This window comes from Pithys albifrons, chromosome 17 (assembly GCF_047495875.1).
Source record: "Pithys albifrons albifrons isolate INPA30051 chromosome 17, PitAlb_v1, whole genome shotgun sequence".
Lineage (NCBI taxonomy): Eukaryota > Metazoa > Chordata > Aves > Passeriformes > Thamnophilidae > Pithys > Pithys albifrons.
The window spans coordinates 6,281,751-6,303,931 of NC_092474.1; the positions used below are offsets into that span (position 1 = coordinate 6,281,751).

General features: G+C 46.8%; 1 protein-coding gene across 1 annotated transcript in view; it reads right to left on the minus strand.

Moving 5' to 3' along the window:
- The window catches only part of KDM2B (lysine demethylase 2B), a 107,183-nt gene that overhangs the window by 23,947 nt on the left and 61,055 nt on the right, over positions 1–22,181 (minus strand). Inside the window, 2 exon segments of the mRNA XM_071572439.1 lie at positions 13,812–13,898; positions 21,179–21,633. Of these exon segments, the coding sequence (XP_071428540.1) occupies positions 13,812–13,898; positions 21,179–21,633 (542 nt within the window).

Genomic DNA, 22,181 nt, shown 5'->3' on the forward strand with positions numbered 1-22,181 from the left:
TTCCCGTGCCCGCGGCCGGCGCGGCGCTGCCCGGCCCGGCCTCCTCCCCTCTCCCTTCCCGCTGCAAACTTCGCCGCCCGCCCCGGACCTGCTCCGGCCCCGGCTCGGGCCCCGGCCCCGGCTCGGGCTCCGGCTCCGACTCGAAGTCCTCCTCGTCGGCGCTCGCAGACATGGCCATGGCTCATGGTGGGCCCAGGCGGAGCCGCGCTGACATGGCTGGAGCGGCGCTGCTGGCGGAGCCCCGCTCCCCGCACACACACACACACATGCAGGAGGAGGAGGAGGAGAAGGAGGAGGAAGGGGGGCCGTGCATATTCATGCCAGGCAGCCAGGAAGGGGCTGGCCCTGCCGGCACGGCCAATCGCGGGCCGCTTCCACACGGGCGGCCTGCGGGGACAGCGGGCACGGCGCGCTGGGGCAGCGCGGCCGAGCCCCGCTCGCAGGGCCCGGGGGCTCCAAGGCGATGGATGGGCCCGGCGGGGGTGGAAGAGCCCCGGGCCGGGCTGTGCCGGGCCGGGCTGGGCTGGGCCGGGCGTGCCGAGCCGAGCCGAGCCGAGCGGGGCGGGGAGATGAGATGCGATGCGCGGCCGCCCGCGGGGCGCTCGGCGCTGCTCGGGCTGCTCAGACAAAGGAGAGGCGCACAGAGACAAACACACACTCACAGACACACACACAAACCCTGCACCGCGCTACCTGCGGCTCCCAGCGCCGCTCGGCAGCCAGGAACACCCTCCGTCCCTTGGGCAGCAGCAGGCACCGAGCGAACTCGGGGGCTGCGAGCGGCAGGACCGGCCGCGATGGATGCGATGGGCTCTGCGAGGCGCCCCGGCTCGCGGAGCTGCTCCCCGGCTCGCGGAGCTGCTCCCCGCGGGGATCCCTCCTCTGCCCGCACCCTGGGAGGCATTTCCAGCCCCGCTCCGACCACCCTGCCCCGGTCCAGGGCTTTACAATTGATGCCCTCCTGCAGTGTGACATGGTACACATCGGGCACGACCTGTTCGGATCCAAAGGTGCCGGGGCAGCACCGCAGCACGGACACTGCCCTGGCCTCCAGAGCTGCAGCTGGGGGGCACAGGCCTGAATCTGAGTGCTGCAGAATTCAATTTCCCACTGGATTTATGGGCCTGCTTTCAGGGGAAATCCCGATTCCACTCAAGTTGTTAGGATTTTGCCTCCGGCTCCTACGCCCACAACACAGAATTAAACATGAGATTAAATATTTGCATGTGCTGAGCAACCAAGAAGCCATAAAGAAGCACATCTAATGGTCCTTGCATCAGGATTTTTGCCAAAGTAGTTTCAGCTCAGTTCCCTGGTCTGATTTACCACTTGGCACAAACAGCCCAGGTAGTTAGTTCAGGAGAAGAGGCAGCAACAGGCAGGAACTGGCACTGGCGCAAACAGCAGCACAACCCTTGTGACACCAGGATTCACCCCAAGCCTGGTCACTTGAGTTTAAGTAAGAAAATACAGTCAAACGTTAAACACATATTTACAGGCAACAGCTGATAAAGCCACGTGAATCATGTGATTATGCCCCTTCCTTATTTTTAATGTAGTAACTCTCCATTCCTTGTCTGTGCTCTGTGCTCATGCCAGCTCAGACTCAAAGGGTGGCAGGTGATGATGTTCCCATCCTGCCCATCCACCAGGCCAGGAGGAAGCAGCGCACAGTGGGCTCCCTGCAGCACCATGGGGTGTCCTGCCTGTCTCCCCAGGTTCCTCTCGCCTCTCACTGTGTTCCTGCAGAACCAGGAGCGGGAGCAGACGAAAGCTGAGGCACGAAAGGCATGTGCCTAAGGCCTTGGCTTTCAGAATCACAAGGTAATATCAGAATGCAGTGTTTTCTGGAGAAGAGAGGAAGGGGGGATGCATGTCTCATGACAGGCCTACAAAGGAGAGCTTTAAACTCCAAAGCAAGGGTGGCCGACACAACTGCAGCCTCCAGCAGCAGCAGAACAGGTGACATCCGGAAGGAAGACGCCGGTCCCACACCTGCCCCTGGGCACACCAAGTCTCCACTAGCCCAGTTCCATGTGTAACCTGGCTCACACTTGTTTGTCCCTCCAGCCTTTTGGCTCCCTAATCCAGACAGGAGAAAAAAAACCACCTTGTGACATCCCCCAAGGACAATCCAGCAGTCACACCACAGCAAATTAAATCATGACAGAGGTTGTCCTGCTCCGCTCATCTGTGGTTTATCCCGACACTCCTGATGTTCCATTGGCCCCTCTGGGCTGCAGGTCCCCCCAGGGGTATCCCATCCCAGCCTCACCCCACCCCAGCCCTGCATGTCCAGGCTGCCGCTGGAGCAGCACCACAAGTGACAAATGAGCTCTGATTCCAAGGCCTGCGTTAGGAGGGAAGACACACACACCAAGAATATCCTGGAATGATTTCCAAGCGCATGGTAAACTTTGCCGAGATGGTGTTTAAAAAAACGGGATAGAGTGTGATATAAAAAAGCAAATTGGGAATAAGCATGGGGGAAACGACACAATAAAATAAACTTTTCTGATTATAATTGCTCTCAAAACCCCTCATCCTGTACAAGAGCAGCTAACCATTCACAGGAATATTTAATACACAGAAAGAACTATTAAGAGAGCATTTTCCAGCTCGGTTCTTTCAGCTTGTCTACACCAGAGAACACTAAATTACAACAAATAGTGAGCAACCCTTGTGTGAACAGCATCTAGTTGCCCAGCCTGGTGGAGTTTACAACAGCTCAGAACACAGAAGAAGCAGCAGTGCCCCCAGTCCTGCCTGTAGTGGCAGAACTGCGTCCCTACTCCAGCTTTGCCTGGTGCAGTTCAGTAATAAATAACATCCTTAATTACCCTGCTGAATGAGCCGTAGTGAAAACTGCATGAAAACAGACAGTACCTTCTAGTTTGAACTGTTGCTTTGATTGCACCTCACCTGAAGTCATATATAAGTCTCATCAATATCATAATCTTCTCCACAGAAACCAATTATGTTGTCACAAACTGAGACAATAACCTCAAGCGAAGAATAAACAGCGGGAGCAGATGAGTGCCAAAGAACCAGATTTTATTCTCATGCAAATATCCTTAAGTAGTAAAACCAAGATGGGGGAGGACGACTACAACCCCTGTGCTGTACTCACTCACTCCTGAGCATCTCTTGTACCAACAGATTTCAGCTGCTGCTACCACTGCTAAGCAGGATCTGTCTTCCTACTACACACTGGAGTTTATGATTCACAACATGAAGTGAAATCAAGAGTGAAATCTCTTGTACCAACAGATTTCAGCTGCTGCTACCACTGCTAAGCAGGATCTGTCTTCCTACTACACACTGGAGTTTATGATTCACAACATGAAGTGAAATCAAGTTTTTTATGTGGCACGAACACACCTTCGATTTAAACTTCCCTTGAAACTTTTTATGCACCTTCAAGGAATATCATATTTAGTTGGTATTAGAAAAAATATTTAAATGGAAACAATCCTACAAACAACCTCAAACTGGTTTATATGCAAGTCCTTAAAAAAAGATTTGGGGATTTGAGCTGCTGTTGCTTTCTGCAGCCCAGCACATATGTTTTTGAAAAGGAAACCCACTGAGATGTTTATGAATCACTATTATTGACCTGTATCAGAATAAGAGAGTTACCCAGCAGCTTTCTAAGGTTCATTGTTTTGGTGTAAGTGTCCATTCACATGAAATACGATCTGAACTGCTGGGCCTGGGCAAATTTCATGACACTTTTCTCATGAGTTCTAACCAGTATTTCAGTTGTATTCTCAACACCAGCAGTGACAGTCTGACAACCTAAACATCCATGATCTTACTACTTCCTGCCATCTACTTTATCTGAACTATGACATAAGAGTTGTCATCAGGTGCACTGAGGATCCATCACAATCTCGTCAATAAATCGATCAACCTTTAGATCAAATAAAGTAACTCAAGATGAAATAATATTGATTGCAGTGCCTACTGCTCAGGCTTTCCTTAATCAGTGTCCAGCACAGGAGAGGCAAAGGCAGCAAGGGTTGTACAACCACCTCCTGAAGGGATGAAAACCATGGGCTATTAAAGGGCAGAAGAGGAGCAGCACCCAAAAGAGCTGATGGTAACACACTCACTCCATCTCCCTGTACCCCAAAACCAAAACATCCCTCTCCAATCCCAACACTCTGTCATCTTAAAAATGTAATAAGGCTGCAGAATGGTGAAACATGGACTTCTCTACCACACAAGAATGGCTCTTCTCTGCAGGAAGAGCTGAGGCATGACTGGGACTGTCCACTGGGAAATTAGGGAAATCCTGCCATGCTTCCTTCTTCCCCAGAACCTCGTGGCACAGGCTGTGTCTCCAGGAGCCATGTTCTGTCAGTAATGCCAGAACCAGTGCAGGAGGTCCCAAGGAAGATAAGCAGTGACTGCTGTGCTGTGGAGGAACATGCAAATAGCTGAGGCTGAGAGAGTGGATTAACCGGAATATGTAACCTGCTTTCCTGCAAGTGGCTCAGAGTGCTCTGGCACACGGCACAGAATGCTGGGAGAGTCAGTTGTGTCCAATGTGTGGGCAGCAGCCTGAAAATCCAGAGACCAAACCCAAACAGATGCTGAGCAAAGGAAAAGCTGAAGTGCAGTTTGCCTCATGAGGGCTCATTGCTCTCTGCTGTCACCGACCAACTTGACTTGCATTTGCAGGGAAACATCCAGGACTAACAACCAAACCACACCAGGCTCAGACTCACAGCTGCTTTGCTTTTATTGGAATTTATCCATATATTTTGTTTTATTTGTTATTTTTGAAAAGGAGAACGCTCCTGTCCCTCTTCTATCTGGTCCAGTGCCTGCAGGAAAGCCATGAAGTTGAAAGAAACCCATATTTATATTCCCAGCAGACTTTAATTTCAGTGTGCTGTGGAACTAAAGGGAGACATCTTCTCGGGGACAGAACATACAATTCAATTTTGTTCTGAGAAGTGCAGGCAGGATTAATGTCCATAATTGCACGGCACAGGCTGTGGGGTGGCATCGCCTTCCCGGGGCGCTGCCAACGCGCCTCGATCCACAAACAAAACTGTTGCGATGCAGATGCACAACCCAAAGCTTGGATGGTTTCAGTGTTGGGGTGGGGGAGAACACAAGGAGGGTGGAATTCTTAAACCAAGTTCAAACCTTGGTGTTTTGCTGGTTTTGTTGGCCAACTCAGCAGTGAATGTAAACAAGTTCCTGGGGATAAAATTTGAGATCTGCCAGCTCATTCCCCACACATTATCTATGACAAAGGTCTTAAGACTACAGTAGTTTTCATCAGCACTTTTGCTGTCATGAAATAAAGAGAGAGCTGCTGTCTTGAAAAATGGCAGGCGAGACGTAGTTGGGAAAAATTTGTGCTCCTGAATATTTGTGCCTATGGTAGAAGAATGGCAATGGGAAAGAACACATAAATCTTCTTGTGTGATACTCGGAGCATAACAGTTGGAAAACAGAGGTGTCTGTTCATTTTTTTTCCCAATCCATTTAGATTTCTAACCTGAGTCAAAATGGCTCTAATTTACCTGTTTGATGTATTAATCACATAAAGGCATTGGTCAGATTTCAAAGCAAGTGGCTGAGAGTTGATAAGAAGGGAAAATATTAAGTCAAAGATGGAAGATTAAGAAGGTGCTCATTCAAGTCCTTGCTATTTATAATTACTCCCTGAAGGGACACAATATTTCAAGTACAGCCTCTTGAGGTGAGAAATAATCTGTCAAGTCACCAGGCAAAGCTTTTAGAAAAATACTGAGGCAACAGGCAGGAGCTCTTTCAGAGTCACAGGGTGGGTTGGGTTGGAAGGGACCTTCCAGACTCGGCAGTTCCAGCCCCGCTGGGCGTGTTAGACGTGATACCCACATGGCAACCCCTGAAACTCCTCAGGTCTGCACAGAACTGCCGCAGAACGGATTTGTCTGGAGGACTAATGTTTGTGAGAGACTGGGACAGTGCTCAGGAAAACAAACAGGTCAGGCAAGGAGCTGCTGGAGAGCAGAGCTGGGCAGGACTTCCAGCACCCCAACAGCCTCTCCTCCTTTGCACAGAACCCCAAGTAGGCTTTGGTGCTGGTGCATCAGGTTTTTTCCCTGTTCCCAAGTGTGGGCAGAAGGGAAAGGCCTTAGTTTCGTATGTGTACAGTTACTGTGGGAAGTCCCTGAAAAAAAAAACCATACCCCAAACCTCAACTCTGTGGTTTTGTTTCTTAATAGATTTGTGAGGAGCCAGAACTGAATACATTGCAGCTCTTTCCTACCACATGGCATCTACTATCCTACAGTGTAAGAGAACACAAATTATTCAAAATTATTTAAATCACTGATTCCAATCACAATTTAAATCAGTAAAGAGAAAAACAAATTTAAATTGATTTAAATCCTCATCTTCTTTTGTACTTCAGTTATTTTTCCGGGAGAAAAGTAATTATTAGCATCTGATAACTACCAAGAAATGTCTGATTTGCAGTTGATTATGAACTTTATAACCAGGACGTTTTATCAACAAAAAGGATTCACAATGCACACATATTTGTATATGCAAATCTCCTCACAGACTGTTGTTGACACCAAGCAGAGTTCAGGCTCTGCTGTGTGAGATCACTTCAAACACCTTTAAGCTGGTGCCTGGCAAGAATGAAATGTGACAGTTCAAATCCCCTTTTTGCTCCTGCCCCACTTGGAATGACAGATGAAAAACTTGAATCTCAACCAGAAAAATACATTGTACACAATTTACACTGAAATGTTTTGCTGTCTGTTTACCTTTATCTTGTTTTTCCCCCTTCCCAGATTTTTCCAGCATTTTAGATAGACTCAATTTTTACTTTAATGCTTAAGTGCTTGGTTTTAATTGTCAATATTTACTCTCCATCACATTTGTATTCCCACAGGAAGTACCCTGAGTAGGTCTCCAAGGACTGGTCTGTCCCAGGGAATCTGGCAGCGTTTTCCCACTCTGCTGTCAGGAATGTTGCTTTCCTGGTGGGAGCCCCTGGGCAGGCTCCTGAAGCTGATGCTGGTTTGATGTTGTGCCATTTCTACGTGCTCAGATCTGTTTCAGCCACTGCTCTTGTTAAAGCACTAATTGCTGTAAGGAGTCCCTCACTGCTCCTGCTCCTCTGGGTGGAGCTGCCCCAGCCAGAGCTATGGCAGGAATTCTTAGTAAGCAAGCAAGTAAAAACTGGAAGTACTCATTCAAAGGTTTTCAGGAATGTTCTTTGTCCACCTCACACCTCTCCCCCTGAACTGAAAGAAAAACTGATATAAAACAATGCCCAACACCTCTGAAAAGTCACATTGGTTTCAAGTTAATCAAAACATTCCATTTTAGGCTTTTACCCTCAAATTTCTGCATGCAATCAAATTTATTGTGCCCATTGATTCTTAGTCCATTTACTTATTATTTCTTAAGCTTGATCTAATGCATAATGTTGCACAGAATTGGAGCCATAAATAAAGGAGCCCTGTTATTAAAAACTGGCAGATCTCTTGCCAGCATTTTTAATGTGAAATACCATGAAAAGAAGAAAAGGGTCCTTGCTGGAGAATGGCAGCAGACACATGAAAGTGCACCAGGACATCTCTGGACTCTGGATCTGGTGGCTAATCCCACCACCTTTAATTATTTAAAATACAAGGTATTTCTAAGAATCTGCCCCTGTTTCCACCACAGGTGTCTACTGGTTTTCTTGTGCACCCTTTGGTTCAGACTCTGCACAATGATCAGAAATCTTATTTCCAGCCTAAATCTATTTATGGGATGTTTATATTCATTTCTTCCCATACCAACATTGTCCATCAGCTTAAATAGTTCTTTTCCTGCCCTGATGTTTACACTCCCTGAAGTGTTTACACAACAACCCTCTCCCCCTTCAGCAGTGCTGGGCCAGGCTGGTCCTTCCAGGCTCTGCCCCTAAAATCATATATTGAACACTACAAGTGCTCTAGAGTCCCACATTCACCCTCCCCTCAAAACCACCTATAATGGAACGAGAACAGAGTGAGGAAAACGCTCCAACATATGTTATGGTTTGTGTACCAGAAAAGATTGAACTCACTTGTGGTTTTCACCTTGGGAGTAGCGAAAAAAAATCCTGAGATGCTGTAACAGGGACATAAAAAATCCTTGACAGCACAGAGATGAACAGAGACCTCATTCAAATTTCTCAAAATGCTTGATACAGAGGGAATTAAGTGTATTTATGATATTAAAGGACAGATGTGAAACAGCATAAGGAAGTACTTATCTACACAGAGCTTTACTGAACCGCAGGGGACGCAGCCACAGGATGCTGTGGGGATCAAACACATCAACAGGTTCCACAAATTATTAGGTAAATTCACAGAGGGAAAAAAATTCTGCCAGGGGACACTGAGCAGAAAAGATGAAGATACAATCTCCCAGCTTAGCGGGGAAGATAAGCAAAGGGAAGATCTCTGTCTTTCTGCTTTGTTCCTTCAAAGGGCTGGGACTGGGCACCTCCAGAATCAGGACGTGGTGCTGCAGGTCTGGGGGCTGATGGAGCACAGCCTTCCTCAGCCACAGCAACCAGCCTTTGGCTCTGCCCCTCACACATCATTCCTATGAGTTAATCCTCCTTTTTCAGATCCATGGATGGATCTGTAGAATTCTGCAAAAATATTTCTAGGAAAAATAATGGGGTAAGAACTAAACTGCTGTAGGACAGAACTCACAAATGGCTGGAATCAGATGGTGCCACCTGAGAAGGTCCCTTTCGATGCTGTGCCCACCCACCACCACCTCAACCCAACAAAACCCCAGCCTGAGGGCTGTCATCTTTTCTTTCCCAGTGATCACTTTTTCTTCCTGGTTCTCATGGCCTGATACAGAGCTATGAACATTATTTGCGTTGCCAATTGCAGGGAAGGGTGTGCTTGAAAATATATATAATCCAATTAAAATTTCAGTTTGTGGTATTTACTAATTAATAGTACTCCTTTAAATAAGGATATTCCCATTTCCTTATTATACTTCTGAAGTATCTTCTTTTAAAATCAACAAGTAAAAATTACACAGAGAAAGAGTATGAAGAGGCATCAGAAAAACAGCCCCATATTGCAGCATTTTCTACCAGCTGCTGAAAATTACAGCTCCATCTCCTGCTCACAGCCAGACCTAGACACACTTGGACACTCACTATCATTACAAATGCAGTGGCTTTAGGTTTGTGCCAGGTAAGAAAGATGAGAATCCAGCTCACAGTCTGCATTTCTAACTCTTCACAGAAGAAGAGAGTCCAAACATATTTTAGTTCTTTATAGCTGCTCTTCATAGACAACTAAAGATCTTTATCACAATAAAAACAGAAGGCACTGCCACAGAGTGTAATTACATGCTGCTGGAGTTGACTGTTGCCTTCCAGAAATAGGAAATGGTTTGAAAAATGCCTTTCTGCTTGGGCCATATTCCGAGTTCCTTAAACGAAGTGCTGTCCCTAATCCCTGTGCAGATAAATGGGGACTCTGGAACTCCGGCAGCTCCTGAGGTTGGGCATCAAGGCTGGGCTTGGGGGTCACTGCCTTCCTGCACCAGGGACCAGCCACCAGTGCAAGATCAGGCTGAGGCCCCGCTCTCCATTCACACCATCCGCAAATTCATGTCCCAGGGATGGGGGAGTGTTGGGGTCACCCTTTGTAGGGGTAAGGAGGGTGCTAATGGAGGTCAGAAGAGATCAGGCACAGCAGCACCACAAGGCTTGATCAGAAGACTTACAACTTAGGGTTTAATTTTAGTTACAGCTTCACCATTTAGCTACTCTTGTATAAACATGCCAGCACACTGTTGGTTAATTAGTTCACAAAGCATACATGGAAACATCCCACTGGTCACAAGGTATCCCACATTCTACAGGTGGTTCTCTGCTCCTTAAGGGTGCACCCCAAACTGCTTTAAGGATACACTCGGAACTGCTCTGTATCAATCTCTCCACCAATTACCTCAGACATCAGGGGATACACACACACTGTCACCCCTACAGCAGAGAAGTAAGTTAGGATGATTTCTTACTCCTCTTTCGTTGCTTAAGAACCCAGCATTTCAAGGCATGGTACCCCATGGAGCTCTTCCCTTCTCACAGCTCGTGGCAGGATTCAGTCAAAGGCTGGACTTGATCCTGGAGGTCTTTCATCCAGGACAAGCAGGTTTCAATATCCACTTGGTCCCACACCCCTAATTCCTTGAACAGGCCTAAATTAGGGCTGTTGTACATATCCTGAGATCCCTGGCACTGTTCTCTCTTACTCTATAGCAAAAAGGCAGGTTCTTGCTTCTTCTGCAAGAGACTTTTCAAAGGGGAAAAAAACCCCAGGTACCTAAAGGAACGTCACTATTATACTGAATAATTATCAATAAATTAGGAGCACAAACAACTTAAAATAGCTCCATAAAAATCAGTAAATATGATCCGAAGAGGTGCCTGTGAATCACACTCCATCTCTCTATTACCATAAAATAATAATGGTTCACACACTTCACTAAAAGACTCTGCTGAAGATGCCACAGATCTTTACAAACATTAATTTCCCCTTCCAGGCTCCCAGAAGGGCAGCCCCATCTCCACCTGGCAAAGCTGAGGGAGCCGTGCTGTGCCACACTCGGTGCTGCAGCAGAGCCAGAGCAGGCACAGCCCATTCTGTGCCCTCACCACACCACCAGCACGTGGCACCCCCTGGTTTCACCTCCTCACCAAACCATCACTGGTTATTGCTTCTCCTTCTTTTCCCAGTGGGTAATGTCCTTTGTCAGGGCACTGCAGGGGAACTGCCAGCCCCACATGGCTTTGGAAAAGGTGGACGGGAGGGATACAGCACAGTGGGGGCACAGCACACACAGGGGCCTGCCCTGGGCTCAGCTGAACGTCCTGCCCATCACACCTTGCCCTCTGTGAAGTGGGGTTTGAGGGCAATGGACACTCCTCCTGCCCAAACCCAGCAGGTCACGGGCTCCCAGCAGCCCTTCCCAGCCCAAAGCTGTGAGAGCTGCTGGCACAGCACACGAGCAGCACATCAGAGGGACTGGGACTCAGGATTGAAGGGAAATAGTACTTGCTGCTCCAAAAATCATCCAGATTATCAAAGGCATGTTCTTTCAAAAGCAAGTCAACATAACTCAGCTCGCCCTTCCACAGCTTGGGTTATTCACAGCCACTTCCTGTCCCTGTTCCAGGGATCTTTGACTTTAGTCAGAGTCCTCTCTCTCTGCTTTCCCCACTCCATCCCTTCTCAGTACTTGTCTCTCTCCTAATCCTGCTCTCTCACCATTTCTGGTCCCTTCCCCTCTGTTCTTTACAGTCATTTCCATTTTCTTTGAAATGTTTTGGCATTTAATGCTGGCTTTATTCTTCCTTCTCCATCTGCTGCTCTTGTCTTTCTAAATCTCTTCTGGAGCCTTCTCTTGGGTGAAAGCAAGAGCCATGTTTTCCCTTTATTTCCTCTTCTTTCTGGATTTCAGTTTCCATCCTTTTCTTTCTCTTGGAATCAGACAATGTCCTTTCCCTGCAAGCCCCACAGGAGCTGCTGCTGGATCTCCAGCTCCCTGGACACACAAGGATCTCAGGGAAGGCACTGAGAGGCATCTGCCATTTCTCCTACAAACTACAAAAGCAAGACTGCAGAAAGCAAAACTACTGTTAGGTTTGTGCTTGTGGAATCTCCTGGCCATGGAGACTTGATCCACCAGCTACAATCCCTTTTTCAAGGGAGTTTCCCCCTCTCCAGGGGTTTTTCTTCTCTCTTCTCTATAAAACCTTCTGGTTTATTATCAGGGCTTACAGAGAACAAAGGAGAAATAACCAAGCTTAACTACTAACACTGCTTTTAGATAAATCTCCACTACATTGTCCTGCCCACAGATTTTAATGTGGGACTCAAAGGCTCAACTCTAAGATGTCTTTTCCCAGCCTGTTCACTCGGCCTCTGTTCCCAGGAAAGGAAACTGCTGTAACATGGAAGATGACAAGGCCATTTGCCAATGAGAAGCACAACAACACATTCCTTTTGGGAAACAACAGCCCTATCTGCATGTGCACCTTTCAACTAAAATGTAAGACACAACACACACTGATCACAGGGCAAGCAAGGCAGATATGAAGAGAATGGTGAAAAGATTTCTTCTGTCACAATTTTTTATTTATTTCCAAACTTCAACCTAAAGCCTGACTTTCTGTGCAAGTTTTCCTCATGTTTGTTGCTAACTGATGTGTTTGCTGTTGTCTTGCCACTGGAAATGATGCCTTCTAAAAGCTTTCAGAAAGGCTAAAGGAAAGTTAAAAGCCCCCTTGCAGCCAGCAAGAGGGATTTTGCAAAGAGGGATAAGATTTAAGTCACAAAAATTACAAATCTTTTACAGTTGCAGTTATGTTGCCAGTACAGAGAATAAAACAGAAGAAATTAAGCATTTATCAAGGATTCCAAAATAAAGTGAACAAGAACATTTGCAAATGCCAAGGCTTATAAAAGCCTCAAAGCAACAAAATCCTCCCTTCCATCACAAACTCAAAAGAAAGTCAGTTGTTTCTTAGTTTTAATTGCTGTTTCACACCCCACCTTTCCTCTGGTCACAGAGATTTTGCTTTATTCAATATACCTGACTGAGGAATGAACAGCTGCCATCAAGCCAGCGCAGAGAACCCCACACCTGCTTCTCAAGGTCCTCCTCTGTTGTTTCTAAACAAATAAATGTTTCAAACACAGAGCACATTCCCACTGATTTATCAGAGGCTAAAAGGGAAATGTGCATTTAACAAGATACAAGTTATCTGAGCTGTGCTGAGCTAAAGCCCAAAAAGAAACCAAGGAGGAACACGATGTGCTGCTCATCCTGCCCCACTCTCCCCTGGCAGTTCCATGTTTATGGTCTCCCACTTCCCATCTGAAAACAGCAAATTCTCCTGACTACATGTGATGAGAGGCAAAGCCACGAGAAATGCACCAGCACAGAAAGTGAGAACTGAGTGGATTATTTCTCCCTTTAATTATTTGAAAGGTATTTACAATGGTAACAACAGATTTTCAGATTGAAGCCTGATTTGAGCTGATTGACCCTTTCAGTGTTTCTGAAGAAATAATGTATTATAAAACTAATTCAGTGAAAAATGGAGGTAAAAATAGAAGCGATGAGACATCTTCTAAATAAGCAAAGCTGCTTTTGCAGCATGCGGAATAACTGGAGTGTGGTAAACATACCACTGTTATAAATAACATCTAGCCTTTTGACATTATTCTTTAGTTAATTATTTCATATTCTTTACAAGCATTAACAAAGCAAACCTCAGAGCTGTCCTGCAAAGTGAAAAGAATTACTCTCACATATAGGAGGGAAAATTAAGATATAAGGACAGGAAACAATCCTTCAAAGTTACAGTGGCACATCTTGCAGAGAATTCAGGAAGTCTCACAGTGTAGGAGAAAAACCACCCTCTTGTTCAGTGTTCACCAAGTGACTGGTTTGTGGCATTTACACACCATTTAATTTTACACAAAATGCATCAACATTTTTAGATCTCCCCATAACTAGTAAATGACCAAGATGTATTGAAGTTTTATATTGATAAGTAAGGCCCAAACAAATCCTTTCTAAATAGAAACTCTAATGATTTTTCCTCGCTGAGGCACTTTTTCTTTCTGCTTCAAGACCTAATCATAAAATCATTAAAAATAACAATTTTTGTGAAAAAAGCCAGAAGCTGCCAAGGGATCATAGACAGCACTTTGTCAGATTATAGATAATAAACACTAGACCAGAAGAATAATTAATAAATAACTGTATCTCATTACCTTTGTGGTCTTCTTGGGCCAGCTGACCACGGGGACACCCGAAATGGCAAGATTTTGGTCATCATCAGCATGTTCCTTCAGTATGTTCTGTTGCAAATGAAAAGGCCTTTATTAACCAGAGAAACATTCCTGCCCCGAGGAGTGCAGAGACCCACAGAAGACAACACCCCACCCTGGTGAGACTTGAGAAGATCTCTGAAAGTCCCTTTGGCTCCCAGACTCCCATTCACACTGAAACTCTCACACCTGTCACCATCGGAGATGTGAAACTTCTTGCAGAACAGGCACCAAACCAGCCATCAGCCACCTCAGGTGTTACAGACTCTAAGATTGCTGTGCCCAAGGCTGGTGTCCCACCACTATCACCTCTCCCTTTACACTGCAGCTCCCCTACATCCCAACCAACACATCCACCAGATTCTCTCCTAATCAAGTCTCCAAAAGGCCTGAGAATCACCAAGGTTTGCCACCTTTTTATTTCAGCAGTCCCAGGCACCAGGTGTGCAGGTCAGAGCAATGCTCAGCTGCCTGAACATTCAGGTGAGCCAAGATACAGAGTGTGCTCTGGAACCCTTCACCTTTTTGCATGTGACAGTCCCAGAGCACTGTCATTCCCACAGCCCTTCCCTGCCCACTGATGGGCAGCCCAGAGCTGCTGGAACCCAGTTCCCTTTCTGTGATCAGCATTCGGGTTCCTGAGTGTTCCCCAGGAAAGGATCTGACTCCAGACAGTGTAGCATTAAGGGAATAAAGACTGGTGTGCCCTCCTTTCCACCCCCACCAAGTCTTTTGCTGTGCTGTTCTGGAAAGCTCCTGAGTGGGCAGCACTGGCTGACACAGCTCCCACCACTGGGAATCACTCCCAAGACCAGCAACTCCACACAGGGAGGGTAAAACACTGTCTGAGTGTCCTCGGTTGTGCAGTTGGGAATAGCCCATGATGGCTTCCCATGACTCCCCATGTACTCACTAAATTAACCACATTTGGTGTTCAGGTGGCTGAAAAAAGAAGAAATGAAAACAAAGAATGAGTGTTGGGAAGAGGATTCTGCTATGCTGCTGAAAACTGGAGCCCAAATCAGCACTAACAGGTTAAAGGCAAAAGGAAAAAATGGTCCAATGGAGCAAACAAGAAGGACAGGTTGGAAATTACCTCAACAGAATATTTAGGAGATAACCCTAATGAAGTTCATGAAGTACATGAAAAAATCTTAATTAGCCAACAAGAGGCAACAGGCTCTGTCAGTCCCCAGTGAAGAGCTCTAGTAATTAGAAATTTCACACACTATACAAAAAGAGCTTAAAATACAGTAATTGTTTTAATAGGAAGTGCATTTGGAATTCATCTGTAATCATCCAGCTAAAGCCCAGGGTATGATGGCACGTCTCAGTCCCCAAGAGCCCGAGCTTGGATGAGTGTCCCTGGGGTGGCTTCCTCCCTGGAGCTCAGACAACCTGTCACACTGAGCCCAATTCCCCAGGCTGTGCTGAAATCAGAGCTGTGTTACTAACACAGTAACAGTCCCAGCACAGCTCCCTCACACACCACCACACCAGTACGGCTGCTCTCCATACTGGTTAGGCCAAAAGCAGCACCAGTGGCCACAATAAGCAATGCCAGTCCATGCCCAGGTTATCAGCCCACCCTGTGGCTGCACTCAGGGGTTTGCAAAGGTGAGGGGTAACACCCAGCTCACCCCAGCCCGGTTGTGGTGCAGAGTCTGTGCTGTACCTGCAGCCCTGTGACACACCCAACAACTTTTACACATGGACTGATCATTGGCAGGTTAACTCTTGGCTGAGCTGGGGTTAAGTGAGCCCCTCTTTTCTCATGTTCTTTTTGTACTGAGAGGGATCACTGCTTTAACTGACCTGTAACCACGGTCTGAAAGTTAGTTTTCCATCCTAAAAATGGAGAGCTCTTTTGTAATCTCACTGCAAAACCAAAAATCTCCAGAACAAGGCAGCACTGGAGAGCCATACAACAAAGGACAAATTAATTCCCTTTTTAGTTTGCTACTCTTAGATTTGAAAGCCTGTAAGACAGAAAGACTTAACATTCCCACTAACAACTGTCAGAGACTCGGAGTTCAATAGAAAGCAGAGTATATTCCAAGAACTTGGCAAGGTAATGAAGGTTTCTTGTTATCATATGTATCACGTGAAAATATTATCCAAGGAGAAATGTAAAGCTATGTCAGCTTCTCATCTCAGGCAGCTGAAAACAAGGGCTGTGTGTGCAGCAGAGCCACAGTCGCTCCGACTGCAGCGTCAGGTGTCGGCACACAACAGGCTGCAGGAGGCAGGGGCTGCTCACCTGCTTGGAAACAAGACAAAAAAGAAGATAAAGAGGAGCCACAGGGCTCCACTTCGAGGGACAACATGATGCTCCCCCAGCACAAGGCTCCTTACACTGGGGGCTGTGGTGCCAACAGCAGGCCTGGAGGAAAGCAGCTCGTTAACTGGGTAAGGATTCAGCTCAGCCATTAATTTCACACACACAGCAAGGAATGGCTCCCCTGAAATGCATTCAGTAGAAGGAGTTTTTTTTCCTGTCATCAGGATGAGAAGGGGGTAAGATTTCTTGGCAAGGAAAAGTAAGAACATATTTCAATAGATATCATCTGTCTTGCACAAGAATCTTCCCCTGCTGCCAAGGAGCTGAGGATATTTGACAAACTCTGTTCTTCAAACTGAGTTTCCTCTGCCCTAATGGACTTTTACAGCCCTTCTGAGGAGGGGCAGCGTTTTTGCTTTGAAGTGGGGAAGGTCTGTGGCATTCTTAGGAGGCAGATCTCGCAATCCTGTTCCCCAACAGCACAAAGGAATTCCCATCCTGCTGGCAACACACAGAAACGCTGTGTGAGGAAATCAGGCTGCACAGGGCAAGGATCCCTGGCAGGGTGTTTCATGTGGGCTGCAGACTGCCACGATCAAAGGTGTGCTCAGCCCTACCTGTCCTGTGATGTGGGGGGCAAACTACACCAAGAAGTACGATGGTTACCTCCCTGTTCTCTTCTTTGTGCACAAGCCCACCCCAACTGCATCTCTGAGAGGCTGAAATACCATTTGGTAGCTAAATATGAAGTGGAGAAGCCACTGTGAAACTCTTCCAATCCCCAAGGCCACTATCTAAGTCCAAGTACCTCTCAGTGATTGCTTTCCCTGCCTCTCTCTCTCATCCCACTCAAAAGTACCTCAGTAGGTACTTTTCTAACAGCTCAGTTGAGATTTATTTTTTAATTTGGGAGCTGGAGTTGCACTATTTATACTTCATGTAGATTTGGCAAACAAGGAGTGGCTGAGGCTGCAGGTGCCTCTGACAGCCCCAGCCCCAGCCCCAGCCCCAGCCCCAGCCCCAGCCCCAGCCCCAGCCCCAGCCCCAGCCCCAGCCCCAACAGGGATGTGGGAACAAGGGCAGCAGTGCCTTGTGGTGCTCACCCTGCCCACAGCTGCAATGCCAGGCCCTCTGTCCTCCTGCAGCTGGGTCGGCTGAGCCCTCCCAGGGGGGGAACCTTCATGTGTGACCCTTTTCCCTCCCATTCCTGCTCTCACAGACATTTGGATGCAGAGGTTGCGCCTCCTCGGCCGACAGCTCAGATGCATCTCCCATGGGGTGAACTCTGCTTTGGGAATTCTGGGGGCCCCTGAGGAGCTCCTGGGGTGGTGAGCACAGGAACTGAATTCCTTGCTGAGCTGAGGGAAGGAGTGAGCTGCTCCCTGTGCCCGTGAGCCTCCCCGTGCCGCTGCTCCCCATCGATCCCGGTGACAAATGGGCTCTCAATCTGCAGAGGCAGCACTTGGCACTTGTGGATTGCTCTGTCCCCACCAGGCAGGTGCAGTTAGTTTGGAGCTCAGATGATGTGCAGGGAATTTACACAGCCTTAGTTTAGTTTTCAGTCTCCCTTCTCATAAGGAAAATAAATTGCTTTACTGCAAAAAGTCTCACCTAGTTGGCATTAAACAGCTGTGGATGTATTTACCACCAAGAGCAACAATCCAGTCACGCAGCCTTTGGCTCAGCCTGGATTCTCTGTGAGCTACCCCGATTAGTTCTGTGGAACTTCACAGCACTGAATAAAATGGTTTCCTTTCTCCACTTTAACTACCCATATCCTGTTTTCTGAAAACATGAATTATCTTCCTGAAGAACAAAACCAGACTTGAATGTCCTACAGAAAAGTTCCTGAGTGTATTTCGTTAAGAAATAAAAGTGCTACAATAAACACAGATTTATTTTCTTCAGGAAGAAACTTGTTTAAGACTTTCCAAGCAGAGCAAGAGCTTTCAGACTTTGTCAGAGCATGTTCTTGCTATGCATTTGTTAAAAATAACTCTCAAATGGGTGCACTTAAAGGGTACTTTTAATAGGATGCATTATTAATACATCACATGACTGAAAGTTGGGTTGCCCATGAAATAAACCTTGTGAGTAGAGCCAAATACAGTCCCCGCATGGATGACTTGCACAGCTTCTGCAGGATCCCTCTGGACAGTCCTCAGGGGGAGGCAAAGGGGCTTTTGCTCACTCCACTCTCAGCGAAACCCCCAGGTTATTGTTATCTGTACAGGCTGGAAAACCAGGGGCGAAGGAAGAGGGAACACGGTCAAGGAGATAAATACTATTCTAGAAAAATGGACTGTGTTTCTTCCTCTGCCATTATGTCTCTATGTGGCACAGGGCAAAACCTTTTAAATCAAGTTTCCACAGGCAGTCATGAATTGTGTGCTCCTGCTCTTCCTCACACCTGGCTTGGGGTCTGGATGCTAAAGATCAGAATTTCTGCTCTGCAGGAATGTTAAGCAATTACAGGTTCAATCTAATTACAATTATCCTTTGCAGGTATCATTGTTGAATAACACTCACTTTTCTGAAAATCCCGCCTGTGGTATGTAAAGCCAGTATCCAAAATTATGGCCACTTTTATCTTGATCTCCTTGCACCCCAGTTCCCTTCCTGTGATAACAACAGCTCATCCATAACCTCGTGTGAAGCACAGGGTGAGGATCCCTGGGATCCCCAAGGGAACATTCATTCCCAGTGTTCAGCCCAGGAGCTGGACAGAGGGATGTACCTGACACAGAGGGGAGAGCAAGGATGGGATGAAACACTGAACAGCTGCATTCTCACACCCAGGGACACAGGAATCCTACAAGGAGCATTATCCTGGATGAATGCTCAGGGGCTGGAATCTGTCACTTGGCAACCCCTCCATCCTCTGAAGGTGGAAGCACCAAACACACACTGACATACTTGGGTCTGATTTTTTTCTTTAAGCAAATAAACTGAATAAAACAGATTTCCTGTTACAAGGAGACTGGATGCTTTGGCTCCACTACTCTGCTTTGTACCATGTCAGTGAACACAGTGGGAAAGGAGTGGTGGGATGTTGTCCCAGAAGCAGATGGGAATGGGACACCTTACCAGTGGCTGCCTCAGACAATTTGCTGATGAGCAAAGGGAAGGCTGGAATCCTGGAAATGTACTCAAGGAATCCCTGACCTGGGCACAAGTGCCCCAACTCATTCAGAGCACCTGGGAAGGAGATTTGCAACCACAGGGAGTTATGGAGGAATCAGGATATATGGGCTTTAATTAATCTGCTATTCTGTACTGATTCACTCTCTGAAAATTGAGGGCTGCCTTATGTGTGAGCCAAGACTGTAAAAAAGATGGATAAGAAAAAGTTCTTTTACAGTTCTTTAGACACTGCTCGAGAAGATGTTTGAGTTAACATGGTTTTAAAAAGGTCTCACTCTGACTAACCAGTCACAGACTCACCAGACATACAGAGGTGATTCCAGGGAGAACAATCCTGCAGCATTTGTGGTGTTTAGATGTGGCCATGGCCTCTTTACCCAGCAGGGAACCATCAATATCCAGATGTTGGGCTACATCCTGATGGTTACAGTGTGTGCTGGTTACAGTGTGTGCTGGCAAGGAGAGAACGTTTGGAAGCAGGAAGTTGTCAAAGGAGAGGGAACATCAAGATTGTAGCTCTGCAAGATGCACACAATAAACTGGCAGGTGCCCACTGAACACCAGTTAAAGCACAAATCACCAAAAAGGTGATATGGGCCCTTTTGTTTTTAATGTCCATTTGCAGTTCACCATTTCTGTAGTCAGTGAATCCACCGCTCTGGAGAGGAGTAAGAAAACAGATCCTCCCACACGGAGCTTTGCAGCAGATTCCCATCTGGTACCTTGCTGTGCTGGAGGAGGATCTCACAGCACACTGGAGCATGTCATCCAAAGGGGAGCATGAGCACACTGAACATCTGCACCAGCCAGGATGTGCTGTATCCCTTCCTGGATCTCATTTTTAAGTGGAAATTGGTTTGTGCATCAAGCTTGGAGAAGGAGCACTACCATTCTTTCTGCTTCACCACCAATGCAGCCCCTGGTCTTGAAGCCTCATTTTGGTTTCCTATTAGCAGGTGACTGATCCCAAGGCAAGCCTGTGAAACTACAGCCACAGCTTTGGGCACCTGTGTCCACTGTCAGACACAAAGTGGCTGATTTTCCAAGAAAATAATTTCTGAGCTCCTGTGGCTTCCCAAAACGAGTGCTGTGTATCCAACTTCCAAGCACCAAGATCATGGAATATGGTTTCCGTGCACATGTTCAGCTTCCTTTAACTGCCTTTGAGCCTTTCTAAGCAGCTGTTACACAACTCACACCAAAAAAGTGCAGACTCCCCATTTACCACACAAACACTTTTTTTTCCCCTCAGATTGTGGCTCTCAGAGCTCTTGGGTACAGAAAATATGTAGCTGAAGACCCCTCTTGTACATAGACTGAAAATGTAAAGAGCAGTCATGTCACTTGTGAGCACTCACTCCTCACACCAGCTCCAAAAACTGTATATTGAACCAGAGGAGAATAATTATCAACCTATAGAGGGCAATGGAGGAAAGGAAAATGAAAAAGGTGAAATAAAAAAGAGCAACTGGGTGTGTTAGACAATCTACCTTCTGAATTGCAATCAAGTATTTCCATTTTGTAGGTGTCAGCTAATGAGGGCTAAGCCAGGAAGACACTAGACCAAAAAGGGCAGATTAAGACTATAAATATAAACACACATTTTGAGGTATAAAATTTATACAGGAGACATAAGGGCTGAACTCTGAGAGGATTTAGACTTCTGGGCACTGCTCTGGCAGTCAGAAAGGACTGTGTCACCTGAGCAGGCTGCAAACAGCCACCTCCTGGAGCAGAGGTGACTTTGGGCACAGGGATGATGGTGGGATGGTGGACACCAGGCACAGGCTGCCACCCCTCCGAGGCAGAGCTTTGCTCTCTGATCTCCTGCTGCCTTCTGTGCCCACAGAACAAGGTTGTGTGGATCAGCAAATATCACACCCACCTTCATGTCCTCGAGCAGAGCCTGCGGGTCCTCGATGCCTTCTGGAACACACTTCTTGTTCTCCGGGAGAGATTCGAGCTTTTCCACCAGGGCCTTTAAACCCTTCAGTTCAAATTCTGTGAGGTGAGTCCATTTGGTTGAAACTTCTGTAGCTGGAGACCCGGTGGGTGTTTTGGGATAGTCCGTGGGGGTCGTTGACTTTACGCTGTCGTCTGACTCATTAGACAAAGTTCTTTTTAGGTACCTCATTACTGTGGCTTTTTGCTTCTGTCCTGTGGCCTCCTTCCCTTCTGAGTGTGTGCTGTTGGGTGAGGAGGAGCCATCCACCAAGGGTTTGGAGTTCTGATCCAAGCTGTCATCCTTCTCCTCCTGGAGATGGGCATCACAAGATTCTTCATCCATGTCTAACCACGAATCTGAGGAATAGCTGTCTGTGCTGCGTTTTCTTTTTGCATCTGAAAGTTAGAAAAAGAATGTTGAATTTCTTCGCACTGTGACTCGCAGCTGAAACACTTCTGTACCACTGGGGCCAGGTGCTGCCTATTCTAAAGGGCACTGGAGAATGGTCTAGTGAGTATGTGACAGGAATGGGATTTATTCAGCTGATTTTTATTTTTTTCTTTGAGGGGGGGTGTTTGTTTGTCTGCTTTAATGCTGGTTTTCATTAACATCTACTCAGTTCAAATGACTGGGAAACATTTAGGGAAAAATTATGCTTTCTTCAAAGCTTCAGCCCTCTATGCCTTCAATTAGGAGTAGGCAGAGCTCTTAAGTCACACACAATTAATTTTCCCACAAATCCGAAAGAGACCAGATTCGGCAGCTTTGCAGCTTTAAGAGGAGAGTGAGCACAGAGGGAGGAGGGGGAAAGGATGGGAGGAAGCACGTTAAAATGCTGTACATCATCATTCTCCCAGGAACCCTGCACAGCACAAAATCAACTCCTCAATGCCTTTCCTCTCTGCAAGCAACTAACTGTTGATAAAACAGTTGTTAGTGCATG